The 13,536-nt window shown below is 36.1% G+C and overlaps 1 protein-coding gene across 1 annotated transcript in view; it reads right to left on the bottom strand.

Annotated features, from left to right (window-relative positions):
• Positions 1–12,553, bottom strand: part of DNAJC24 (DnaJ heat shock protein family (Hsp40) member C24) — a 62,128-nt gene extending 49,575 nt beyond the window's left edge. The window contains exons 1-2 of the mRNA XM_024752581.1: positions 12,499–12,553; positions 11,563–11,706 (exon numbers count right to left, since the gene is read on the bottom strand). Of these exons, the coding sequence (XP_024608349.1) occupies positions 11,563–11,670 (108 nt within the window). The 5' untranslated portion in view covers positions 11,671–11,706; positions 12,499–12,553. The remainder of the gene's footprint in view (positions 1–11,562; positions 11,707–12,498) is intronic.
• Positions 12,554–13,536: the final 983 nt, after the last annotated feature.

Genomic DNA, 13,536 nt, shown 5'->3' with positions numbered 1-13,536 from the left:
CCAAAAGGAAAAAAAAAAAAAAAAAAAAAAAAAAAAGAGATTAAAAAACAAGCTGACATTTGACATTTTTCACTATCTTCCCAAACATCTATGTCTGTATTTTCACAGTACAAAAATCTATACTGACAATGATGACCCTTAAGCCATTAAAAAAGGTTAAAGTGTTATTTTCACTGTGTTGGAAAAAACCAGAAAAGTGTCAACCTCCCAATACTGAATTATTACATGGAACTATAAAATAACTGAGCATTTACTATATGCCAAGCATTGTTTTAAATGCTTTATGTGTATAACTCATTTAAATCCTTCCAACTGCCCTATAAAATAGATATTTAGTTACTAAATGCCTAGATCAGGGCTGGCACATAGTAGGTATTCAATATTTGTTATGAATAAATAATGATCCACATCTATTTTGCAGATAAGGAAACAACTCCTAAATTATAGAGCTGGCTCAGAGTCACAGAACTACTATGTGGCAGTCAGAATTCAAACCCAGGAAGTTATCTCCAGAGCCCACATTTTTAACCCTTCACTATTCTGCACCTTTAACATAAATGCTACCTTTTCTCTCAAGATACAATCTATTATTGCTGTATATATGCAGTAGAAAGATTAAGAAAAAACTGAAAGATTAAGAAAAAAGTAACTCTTACCTTTTTACTTTCCCAGTTTTCAAAGCATATATACAGTGCGTCATAATTTCTTGCCACTAACCAGCATGTTACTTAATTTCTGAGTCTCAGTTTCCAGGGATAATAATATCTCGCTTTACAGAGTTAAATAAATAAATGCACATAAAGTGATTAGAAGAGTGTCTGATACACAGTGTTGTGTAGTAGCTAAAATTATTACTTAATGTTCACTTAAAATGTCATTCTTACCATTCTTATCATGGAAGAGAATAGTTCATACAAAAGTAATTTATTGTTAAATACCTTGCACCCTGTACGACACCCAGATGCCAGCTAAATAGTTAACCACATTAACAAAAATCTTAATGTTCATTACAAGTTACACTCTTCTGATTTTTACTTACAACACTCCCAGATTTTTTCCGAAAATTTCTCTTAATGCCTAAGTACTTTTCCTATGATCAAGATCACACCACTTTGCAGTGTAGTCAAAAGACCTGTTTAAAGAATTGTTCTTAGCTCCCTTCTTTGCTGATGTGGTCTTTTCCCCCCCATAGCACAGGAGCCCTTTTTACCTTCTTTTTCAAGATGCTAAAATGTATTACATAACAAACTTAATGTTAATCTATATATATATAATCACTTGTAATCAAAAGAGAACCGCTGAATGCCCACGGAAGTGTTAAAGGCACTTACATCCTTCCAACGTTAAGAATAAGAGCATACTGCAGACTTCCGCCGCAAATTACACGGATTTTCTTTAAGATTATGGAACATATTGTAAGAGCAGCATACAATTTTCCAACACAATAATTCTTTTGCAGTTGAAAGGTATCCTGTAATATTATCAGCATCAATGGGAAAAGACCCCCAATTTTCAATGTGACAAAGATTTTGGGGGGAAGCTTTATCCTCAGTTAACAGGAATTTTCACATGCATAACTGCAAAAAATATGGGAATAATATAACTAATCATTCTTGACCCTAGACCATTTCAAAGCAATGAATTATCATTCAATGTACGTTTAAAAAAAAACTAAAAAATTGTTTAAAAATTGATTCATAAAAAAAGAACAACAATGCGCTTTTATTAATAAAGTCCCTATTAATACAATGCTGCTGGGAAATGCTGATTTAATTACCTTTATTTTTATATAGTAATTTATTAGGCAACAGACTTAATGGTATGTGAATAAATGTCTTTCGAGCTAATTCGGCACTTTACGTTTATATGTATCTTTAAATCATTCTAAAAGATCTCAATTAGTTAAGAATTTTTTCAGAATCACGACCTTGAGTAAGTACTATACGTTTACAAAAACTGAAATAAGGAAACAGCATTTACTAAATCAACATGTACTGTAAACTTAGCAGCCTGTGATTTAGCAATATTTTATCCCAACAACTAATTATGTAGGAGGTGTTAAATTCAAAGTCTTCTCAACTTGGAAAAGTACATGTAATAAATGTGCCTTTTGACAAAATTAGACACAGAATAGTATTTGTCAAATGTAATTTTATTCTCCAACTGTTCTGTGACATTGTCGAAAAACAGACTAAGAAAATATATGGTAATTCAAATTGGAAAGAAAGCTTATGAACTTTAAATTATACTACTTCATTAACTGTACATGAATGAGGTGTTCCACTGAAATCCAGAAAACTGAAAATTATGCCTTTAAACAACTGTAAACCCTTCTGGATGGCAATTATGAGAAGTCTGATATAATGGGAGAGAGTCTAGGGGCAGAGGATATGTGATCAAGCCTAGGTTTCACACCTTACTAATTGTGCATTTCAGACAAATCACTTAACTATAACTAAGCCTTGGTTTTCTCAACTGCAAATATGAAGATATTAACTAGCTTACAGGAGTGCTGAGAGGATAAAACCAGAAAAGATATAAAAGCATTTGTAAACTGTAAAGTATAAACTAGTATAAAGTATTATATATATGCTACTAATTATATACTTACTACCACATACTTCCTTGCCTTCTTAAACAGAATACACTGAACATAATTTAACCTATGGCCATTAATTCTGAATATAAATTATCGTACTAAGCTGTAAATAGGGACCAAAGGCACTGTGACCCAGGCTAAAGGAGGCCAAGATATTAGGCTGATTGTTTTAATGCCACTTTATAGGTCTAGTTGCCTTCTGCACAGTGAGTTGTTGGCTGAGACTTCCTGCTGCTATCAGCACACTCAGCTACTTATAGGGAACTTCCCAGAATAACGCTAGTTGGAATTCTCTCTCCTATAATTGGCTGCTCCACTTCCTCTTTCAACAGATAACTCTGTTTTCTCCTTCACAGAGAAAAAAAGAAACCACCAAATGAGAGCTCATCATCTTCCCGCTACCAAACTGACAAATGAACCAGCTCTTGGATCCAACTTTCCTTCTCTCCTATAACAACAGAGACAGAGCCCTCCCTTCTCTTACCTAAAGGGAATCCTCCTGTGCTTCAGATGCCATTCCCTTCTGACATCTGTCAGTTATCCTCTCTCCCCTACAACTTAAATCCCAAGCTTTCTCTTGGCTACTTCCCATAAAATTTAAACATGCTCAAGTCTCTCCATCTTCTAAAAGGAAAAGCAGGAAAAAGCCTTTAATCACACTCCAGCTACCCTCATTCTCCTCACCTGCCAGCTATACCTCTTCTAGAGAAATAACACTAAATGCACTTTTACTAGGGGAGGGTACCCAAGAGGAAGGGAGGCATGGCAGAGAGAAGGGGAGGCAGGGGTTACAATTAAGACAGTTTTGAAACAATAAGTAGAGTTAATCAGGTGAGGTAGGGGAGGGGCACAGAGAGAGAGCAGTAGCAGGAACAAGGCCTCACTGGAGTAGGTTTAAGAGAGATAGGAAGAGAGATTGGAGAAAGGAAGCAGAGGCAACTTTTGGAAACAGTTTTTGCTGCAAAGAACAACAAAGTTGGGGCAAGAGGTGGCAGAAATGGGTTGAGAGAAATGGTTTTTTTTCCAAAGATGGGAGAAATAATGGCACATTTTAATGCAGATAGGAATAATTCAGGAGAACAAGCCAGATTCTACAAATTCAATTGTTTCTTTAAATAGGGAGTGGAGGACTCAAAGAAACCTAATGAACCCAAATCCAAATGAAACGACCCTCCCTAGAAGAGAAAAAAAATCATCACTGTTTTTACCTTTGGCACAATAGGAGCAGGAAACCAATACTGACACAGATAAGACGAAAATGAACTTTAATTTTAAAGGCGAAGTGTAGACTGGCACGACAATTTAGAATCCTTCGCCCTCCAAACACAATATAGATTCTGCACCCACCCACCAACTCTATCCTATAGGCCTCTGCCAAGTGTTCACAAGTAAGAATAGACACAGGGCAGGAGAGTCAAAAGTCACCCACGAAGCACACGCACAAGTGGCTTACTCAAGTCAGAAGGCAGGACTGGAGCAGTGACAGAAACCCTCTAAGGAATCCAGACTTCACACTGAGTACCAGGCAGAGTCATCCACAGCTAAGGGAAGAACAGGAAAACTGAGACAGACCACTCCTAACATGCAGGGGACCTGCTGCAGTCCAAGGACAGGGCAGGAGAGCCGAGACAAATCCTGATGGGACTCAGATCTCAAGTTCTGCTACAGGGGCAGTTCTGATCCTGCTCAAACCATTTGAAGCCTATGGTGAAATGAATCACGAAAGCAACAGCAAGCAAAAAAACTCAGCTCAATTACAGACCAGACTGACTTAGACTGCCACACAAGTTGCCTTACAAAGAAGGGGCATGCCCATCCCTGAGAATGTAGGTATTCTTTACTTCAGTCTCTACTTTTCATTTACAAACAATTGTGACATTCAATAAAAAAAATATGAGACATGCAAAGAAGCAAGAGAATTTGGTCCATCATCAAGAAAGGATACAGAACTGAAACAGGGGGGAAGGGGGCAGGACACAACCTTTAAAAGAACGACACAGCTGTTAAGGATACAACAAAAACTGGTTAGAACCAATTAGGCCCAAGATGGAGAAGATTCAACTTCCAGTAGACCTTGAGCCTCATTATACGCTTACTGGGATACATTAGCAAGCTAAATGACACACCCACCAGTGCCATGACAGTTCCAAGGCTAACCATAAAAGGCCAAAAAGTAGGCAGTGGCCCAATTCCTGGAAATCCCGGCCCTTCCCCAAAATAGCTGGAATAATCCTCCCACTTATTAGCCTATGAAATTACCGAGCCCATAAACACCAGCCACCCCATATTTCGGGGTCACTCTCATCTTTTGAGACAGACCACATTCTGTCTATGGTATGTGTATCTCCCAGGGCCTCTCGTCTTCTGAGATGGCCCACATGCTATGGAGTGTGTATCTCTCTCAATATATCTACCTCTTACCTATCACTTTGCCTCTCACTGAATTCCCTCTGTACTGAGACATAAAGAACCTGAGCTTCATTAAGTCCTGAGACCAGGTGTGCAATTTCAATTAAAAGACAGTGGGCTCAAGTCCTAGCCCATGGGTTCAAGTTGCAACCTGAGTTTTGGCTAAGAGTCTTGGCCCAGGGGTTCAAGTTCCATTCTGAGTTTTGGCTGTGTTTTGAGTCCCAGCCCGTGGGTTCAAGTCCCAATCTAACTTTTTGCTGGGTTCAATTGCCATCTGAGTTGTGAGGTTTCAGAAGCAGACCCAGAGATGACCCAGATGTTAGAATTACCAGACAGCGACTTAAAAAAAAAAACAAAAAACTGTATTAGAGTATCTAGTGGAAGTGGTACACAACACTAGAAAGGAAAAGATGAAAGAGACATGAAAACTATATAAAAACAGACAGGAGAAATACTAGATACAAAAATTATATAATAAAGAGTAAGAATTTCTTTAATGAGTTTATCAGCAGGTAGACACAGTAGAATGAAAAATAAAACCAATGAACTTGAAGACAGGTTCATAGAAATTATGCAAACTGAAATAAAAACAGAAAAAAAAAAAGACTAGGGGAAAAAAGAACAGAGTATCCAATAGCTGTAGTACAATCTAATATATATAATTAGAATCCCAAATGAAGAAGAAAGGAAGACTGGAGCAGAAAAAAAAAAGGTGAAGACATAATGGCTGAAAACATTCCAAAACCAAAGAATGAAAGATATCAACCAAAAATCCAAGCTCAGTTAACCCTAGATAGGATAAACGCAAAGTAATCACATTTTAGGCACATGCCAGAGAAACCACCAAAATCAAAAGATAAAGAAAAAATTCTGAAAGCAACCAAAGAGAAAGACACATTAAAAAGAGGATATGAATTACAGCTGACTTCTCATCAGAAACAACTGAGTAGGAATATTTCAAATAAAATAATAACATTATACTATGGAGTTCATAGCATATATGGAGATAAAATATATGAAAACAAGAAGAAAAGGGAAGGAAGGTGGTAAATGGAAGTGTACTGTTGTGAGGTTCTTACACTGTGAAGTAATAGTATTTGTTGAAGGTAAATTTGATAACTTAAAGATACATATTATAAACTCTAGAATAATCACTAAAAAACATATATATTAATCAAAGCATAACTAAATATTCAACAGAGGAAATAAAATATCAAAAAACACAATTCACCCAAAAGATGCTAAGAAAGGCAAAACAGAGGAACAAAGAGCAAACAGGACAAATCCAAAAACAGATTACAAATTTAAACCCAAATACCGCCAATAATTACATTAACTAGAAATTAACTAGGGAGTGGGGGTAATGAGGTGTTGTTCAAAGAATACAAAAAAACTCCCAGTTACAAGAGGAATAAGTTCTAGGGATCTAATGTACAGCATAGTGACCATAGTTAACAATACTGTATAGTATACTTAAAAATAGCTAAGAGATCTTAAAAATTCTTACCACACACACACGCAAAGATAACTATGTGTAGTGACAGATAGGTTAACTGACTTATTGTGTTAACCATTTCCCAATATATATGTACATCAAATCATCATGTTGTACACCATAAATTTACCCAGTGTTATGTGTCGATTAGATCTCAGTAAAGCAGGGGGGAAAATGTAAACGGACTAAACACTGTAAATAAAAAGGCAGAGATGGACAGATTGAAATTTTTTAAGATCCCAATTACTCACTATATACAAGAAAACACACATTAAACATAAAAGAGACACACTGAAAGTGAAAGGATAGAAAAAGATAAATCATATAAACACTAAGGATAAGAAAGGTGTGTGGCTAAGGAATATCAAAGTAGACCTCAGGAAGAGTACTATCAGAAATACACAGGGGAATTTTATAAGGATCAAAGGTTCAAATTCATGAAGACAATCTTAAATATATAGCTGTACGTAATAAAAAGGATCCCAAATAAAGAAAACAAAAATTAACAAAATTAAAAAGAAAAACTGACAAATCCACAATCACAAAGATGTTATGTCCTTCTCTCAGAAACTGATAAAACAAATCGACAAAAAAAGAAATCAATAAGGATATAAAATATTTGAATGCTATCAACTTGACCTAATAGATATTTATAGAACAGTGTACTCAATAACAGCAGAATACATATTTTTCAAGTGCATGGGAACATTCACTAAGATAGACCAGATGCCAGGCCATAAAAATGTTTTAATTAATATAGAGGAATGAAATCATACCAAATATATTTTCTAATCACAACAGAATTAAATTAGAAATCAATAAAGAAAGTTCTGAATATTTTCCAATATTTAGAAATTAAACAATGTACTTCCTAGTAACCTACAGGTCAAAGAAAACTATTACAGGAGAAATTTTAAAATAGTTTGAACTGAATAACAAAAATACACGTATCAAAATTTGTGGGATGTAGCTAAAGCAGTGCTCCTGGCTTAGAGAGAAATTTATAACTTTAAGTGACTATGTAAGTATGTAAGAAAAGAAGACAGGTGTACAATGAATGATGCGTGTTTCTACATTTATAAACTAGGCAAATAAAAGCAAGTAAGTAGAAGAAAGGATATCATAAAATTAAAAGCAGAGACCAAGTGAAGAGAAATGACAAATATAAAAATATCAACGAAGTAAAAGTTGTTCTTGGCAAAGATTAAAGAAATAGATAAACCTCTAGCAAGCCTCATCAGGAAAAAAGAAATAGAAAACACAAATTACCAATATAAAGAATCAAAGGGAAAACATAACTACATAACTTAAGCAATAAAAGGAGAATAAGAAGATAGTATGAACATTATGACAATAAGACTTCTTAAATGAAATGGACAGATTCTTGAAAAACACAATTCACCTATGTTGACAAAACAGAAAATAGAAAATCTGAATAGCCCTATAGCCTTCAAAAATAATTAAATTCATAATTGCAAAACTTCCTACAAAGAAAACTTCAGGCCCAGATGACTTCCCTAGTAAATTCTATTAAACATTTAAATAAGAAACAATGGCAATCTTACACAAACTTTTTCAGAAAAGACAGAAAATGGAATCATTTCCCAATTCTTTTATGGAGGCAGCATAACCCTAATACTAAATTTAGACACAGACATACAAGAAAAGAAAATGATACCAGTATACACCATGAACCTAGACATAAAAGAACAGCAACTGGAATCCTGCAATACATAAAAAACACAATACTTCATGAACAAGTAAGATTTGTTTATCCTAGGTATGCAAAATACGGTTAACATAAGAAAAATCAATATAATTCAGTAATGGGTTAAATAAGGAAAACTAATACATGCAAACTTCAATAAATGTAAAAAAAAAATCTAATAAAGTTCAATACCCATTCATGATAAATACTCTCAGCGGCTAGGAATAGGAAAAATTTCCCCAACCTGATAAAGGGCATCTTAAAAAACACAGCTAACACTCTATTTAACAGTAAAATATTGAAGGTTTCCCCCCTAAAATCAGGAGCAAGGCAAGGATATTTCTTCTCACACTTCAGTTGAACACTGTAATAGAAGCACATAACTAGTGCTTTAAAGCAAGAAAAATAAATAAAAGGCATACAGATTACAAAGAATTAAAGCCCTCTTCATTTGCAAATGGCATAATTGTGTTGGTATAAAATTCTAAGGAATCTACAAAAACAGCTACAGGACAACTGACAAGCAAATTACCAAGACTGTGGGATACAAGATCATTATATAAAAATAAACTACCAAAAACATTTCTAAAAACTAGAAATAAATCTAAAGAAAGATGTGTAATACTACACTGAAAGTTCTAAAATATTTCTGAGAAATTAAAGATGACTCAAGTTATGGAGAGATCTAACATATTCATGGATTAGAAGACTCAGTATTGTTAAATATTATTAAATGTCCATTCTGCTAAAATGGGTATATATTCAGTACAGTCACAATTAAAATTCAAGCAGTATTTTTTAATAGAAATGTATAAGCTGATTCTAAATGTCTATGTACATGTAAGTAATCTAAAATAACCAAAATAAATTTGAAGAGAAAAATAAGATTAGAGAATTTAACTTTATGTGACTTTAAAACTGACTATAAACCTACAGTAATCAAGAAAAATGTATTAGTAAAAGGATAAACAAATATATTTAACAGAATAGGGTCCAAAAATAGACCCATCTTGCCAAAACAATCCAATGGAGAGAGGAAAATCTTTTCAATAAATGAGGAACAACTGGATATCCATACTTAAGAGAAAAACAAAAACATGACTTCCTATATCACACGATACATAAAAATCAGAGGTCTAAAAGTAAAAGCAAACTATATATCTTCTAGAAGAAAACACAGGAGAATATTTTCATAACCTTCTTAGAGAAGACACAGAAAGCACAAATCATAAAACAAAAATTTGATAAATTATATTTCACCAAAACAAAAATCTTCTCAAAAAGCACCATTAAGAAAATGAGCTGGCAAGCCGTAGGCTAGGAGAAAATACATACAATACATACACGAGTTCAAGAATATATTTAATTTTTAAAAACGAGCCTTCACCAAAGAAAATTATACAGATGGCTAAAATCACATTAAAGAAGAGCTTAACATCATCAGCCATCAGAGAAATACAAAATAAAACCACAATGAGATTTCACTATAAACACAGGAGGATTGTGCAGTGGTTCTCAATGAGATACGGAGGTTTGCAATTTTTAGAGCCAGGAGACATTTGTAGTTGTTACTGGCATCTAGAATGCTGCTAAACATCCTATAATGCACTGGACAGCCCCACATAACAGTTATCCTGCCCAAAATGTCAATGGTGGCAAAACTGAAAAACCTCTAATAGATTAATTGAAAGAGACTAAAAGCATCAAATATTGGGGAAGATGTAGAGCAACTGGAACTCTCTGATATATTACTAGAGGGTATGCAAAATGGTTCATTCACTTTATTTGACATTTGACAGACATTACCATATTAAGTGCAAATGGCTTCTTGTCAAATTACACGCAAACGGCCTACAAGGCCCTGCATGATCTAAACCCAGTCTACTTCTCCAGCCTCATCTCTCAGTTAACTGAGGCACAAGGATGATACAGTATTAGGAAATTTTTCAAAAAAGTCTACTTGATTTTACTGACAGAAATCTTAAAAATCCTGAGACAAAAGAAACCTTAACATCATTTAGCTCAACTTATTACCTAAAGCAGGGATAAATAATACATTCTTGACAGTGAAACATCTACTGTCTCTCACAATAAACACTAAGTTATGGCAAAAATCTCATAGATCTATTTGATAAAAACTAGAGAAACAACTAATGTTATATAAGTAATGGTCCTCTACTCTTTTTGGAAACTGAGTTAACTGGAGACCATTATAGTTAATGATACTGCCTTAATAAACCACACAATATAAGCTGAAAAAATTAATATGGTACTTTAGAAAGATACTATCTATTTATAAATACCACAACTCATTTCACAAAAGAATGGAATCAGGTGAAAAACAGTGTTTAACTGGCCTAAGTCAGTATTATTCAGTAAAAATATACTGCAAACTATAAATGCAAGCCACATATGCAATGTTTAAAAAGCAGATAGGGGCTTCCCTGGTGGCACAGTGGTTGAGAGTCTGCCTGCCGATGCGGGGGACAAGGGTTCGTGCCCTGGTCCGGGAGGATCCCACATGCCGCAGAGCCGCTGGGCCCGTCGGCCGTGGCTGCTGAGCCTGCATGTCTGGAGCCTGTGCTCCGCAACGGGAGAGGCCACAACAGTGAGAGGCCCACATACCGCAAAAAACAAACAAACAAACAAAAATTACCCCATTTGTTCCTGCATAGGGAATGCAAACTCCATGGTGGCAATAAAGAATATTTAAAAAAAAAAAAAAAGCAGATAAAGTCAATTTTGATAATACATTTACTGTATATGCAAATAGATGCACATATATTATGTACAAAATATGCAAATGAACAATATATCCAAAATATTATCACTTCAATGTTTAATCAACATAATATTTTTAGACTATTTTATATTCCTTTTCTGTACTAAGTCTTCAAAATCCAATGTGTGTTTTATACTTACAGCACACCTCATTTTGGACTAGCCAAGTTTCAAGTGCATAATAGCCACATGCAGCTAGTGTCTACTGGATGCTAATGTCGCTTATAACATGACACACTTCAAGGAATTTTACATGGATTATTTCATTTAATCCTCCCTGAGGAACATACAGGGGAAAGTAACTTGTCCAAGTTCTCAAGGTTAGTTAGGGGTAGAATCAGGATTTTAACTTAATCAGCATGACTCAGATCTGGTCCAAACCACCATGCTATCTCACCTCAAATCAACTTTTTTCTTTTACAATATTACTGAAACTTTCAGTTAACCAAATTAATACTTTGATTCCTGCTTTGATATTACATATTCATTTTACGGACACCTAAATTTCCGGTCACATAAAAAACCTGATTTTTTCCCCCTATGATTTAGAAAATGAAAGAAAAGACTTACCATTAATATGAGTTTTTGATACTTTTGCTTCAGGTCTGACACACTTGCAGATGGGTCTGCCTCCAGAATGCTGTACCAATCCTTTTTTGGTATCTGCTCAAATGCCATCAGCCCTCGAACAAGAAGTGGGCCTTCTCAGATCAACTGAATAGAAATATTAATGACAATTCATTACGGTTTGAGTGTATCTAAGAATTAACTAGGTACAGCTTCCCTAAGTTCTGTAATATTTAATTAAGTCACGATTATAATGCAAACCTGAAGTATATATTTTCATTCAAGACGCCCCAAGAATTTCATATATGAGTATACCGACAAGTGTGAAAAACCTTATAGTTTCATGATATACGCTTACACCTTAAATTAATAAGTATACAACAGCATAAAAAAAATAGAAATCGATGATGAACCTGAGCGGTGGATGACCCTCTAAGAAAGGTTATTTCTGCTAGTCTCCTGGTAAAAGCGACACACAGTAAGTACTCACTAAACACACTAGAGTTTAACAAATGTTTAAAAAAAGAATAAATATTCTTAAAAAGCAAAACGAAGAATTAAAATGAATTTGGGAGCATTCCCTCTTAATGTCTCCAGTTCACTTCTTTTCTTCCAGATTACCTTAAAAGAATAACATGCGAAACTGGCAGTCAGCACCGGCAGGTAGAGAGCAACAGTCCCTCGGTTATCGGAGAGGCGCTCAGACCTCGCAAAGAGCTCCTGAACCTGTTCACTGGAGGATACGGCAGCCCTCCAGCAACCGAAAAGACCCTCTAGGAGCCCCAGAACCAGGAAACCTCTTCCCACAGCCATGAACTCAACGAGACATCCGGGGCTTCCTCAAAATTGGGACTCGGAAATCCTCTGCATTCACAGTCGGCTCTGTAGCCCAGCCACAGGCCTGTACTCTCTCCTGGCTTCACTAGATATCAAACTTACCAAACTTAGCAGAGCCACAGGCGCTCACTCCTCTCCGGCCGTCTTCCAAACCTCGGAATCCGTTTCTACTTCCGCCGGAAGTCATTGCCCTGACGCGATCACGTTTCTAGCCGAGCCGCAGTGGCTGAGGCACCGATCGGACGCGCCGTTCCGCCCCCTTGGACGCGGTCGCTATGGTAACCCAGTCGCGGCTTCCACGGAGTTCACCAACAGTAAGTGCCCGAGCTTTGGAAAAAGGCGTCCTTCGCCTCATTCTAACTCGCTCGTATCCTGGCTCCCCGAATGTCGCTTCTCTTTTCTCCCTCAGCGAGCACCCCCATCCCCCGGGCTTCCTCCGCCTTCCCCAAAGCTTCCTCCGCTTACTCTACCCAACGCCGAATGTAGTACTATGGCGGGGGATGGGGGGTGAAGTGGGGGTACTGTTGGGATTGGCGGGATGAAAAGGATGAGGAGAACTGATTCCTCCCGTCACCCAAGACTTCCTTTGGAATGTTCTCATTCCAAAATTAAGAGAACTAAAACGTATGCTGAGTAAAGTTTTTCAGTTTTAATATTTTTTTCTGGAAGATATGTTCAACTTAGTTATTTCTTTTAGATTTTAGCAACCAACTTGAAAAATGAAAACTTTTCAAAATCCTTTCACACTTAGCAAGTCGTCCTGTTCCCAGGGTAGCCATGCTATCTTTCAAGCTCACAGAAAAAGCAGAATAAAACGCTCGCTTTGAGACTGTTGCTGGGCACTCCAAATGGGCACTTAGGTTTTTTGTTAGCTTTTTCCTTCTTCCCTCTCCCTTTCATTTGTTCTGTTGTTCCCTTGTATTCTCAAACCTCTGTGCTGCTCACCTTATATTGACTATTCTTTCTTGCACTGTACCTGGAGGTGAAAATTCGTCTTAGTTCTCCGCAGCATGATATAAATCTCACTTGGAGATGTTAAGGTAGTTTTGTTGTTGTTACTGCTTAGATTTGCTTTCCTTCTTCCTTTTTTATCTTTCTTCTACCAAACCTCCGTTTGAGAAGCCATCAAGACAAACCCTA

Source organism: Neophocaena asiaeorientalis, unplaced genomic scaffold, assembly GCF_003031525.2.
Source record: "Neophocaena asiaeorientalis asiaeorientalis breed wild unplaced genomic scaffold, Neophocaena_asiaeorientalis_V1.1 scaffold196, whole genome shotgun sequence".
Lineage (NCBI taxonomy): Eukaryota > Metazoa > Chordata > Mammalia > Artiodactyla > Phocoenidae > Neophocaena > Neophocaena asiaeorientalis.
The sequence above is the reverse complement of the archived record's forward strand: the minus strand, read 5'-3'. Positions and strand labels throughout refer to the sequence as shown.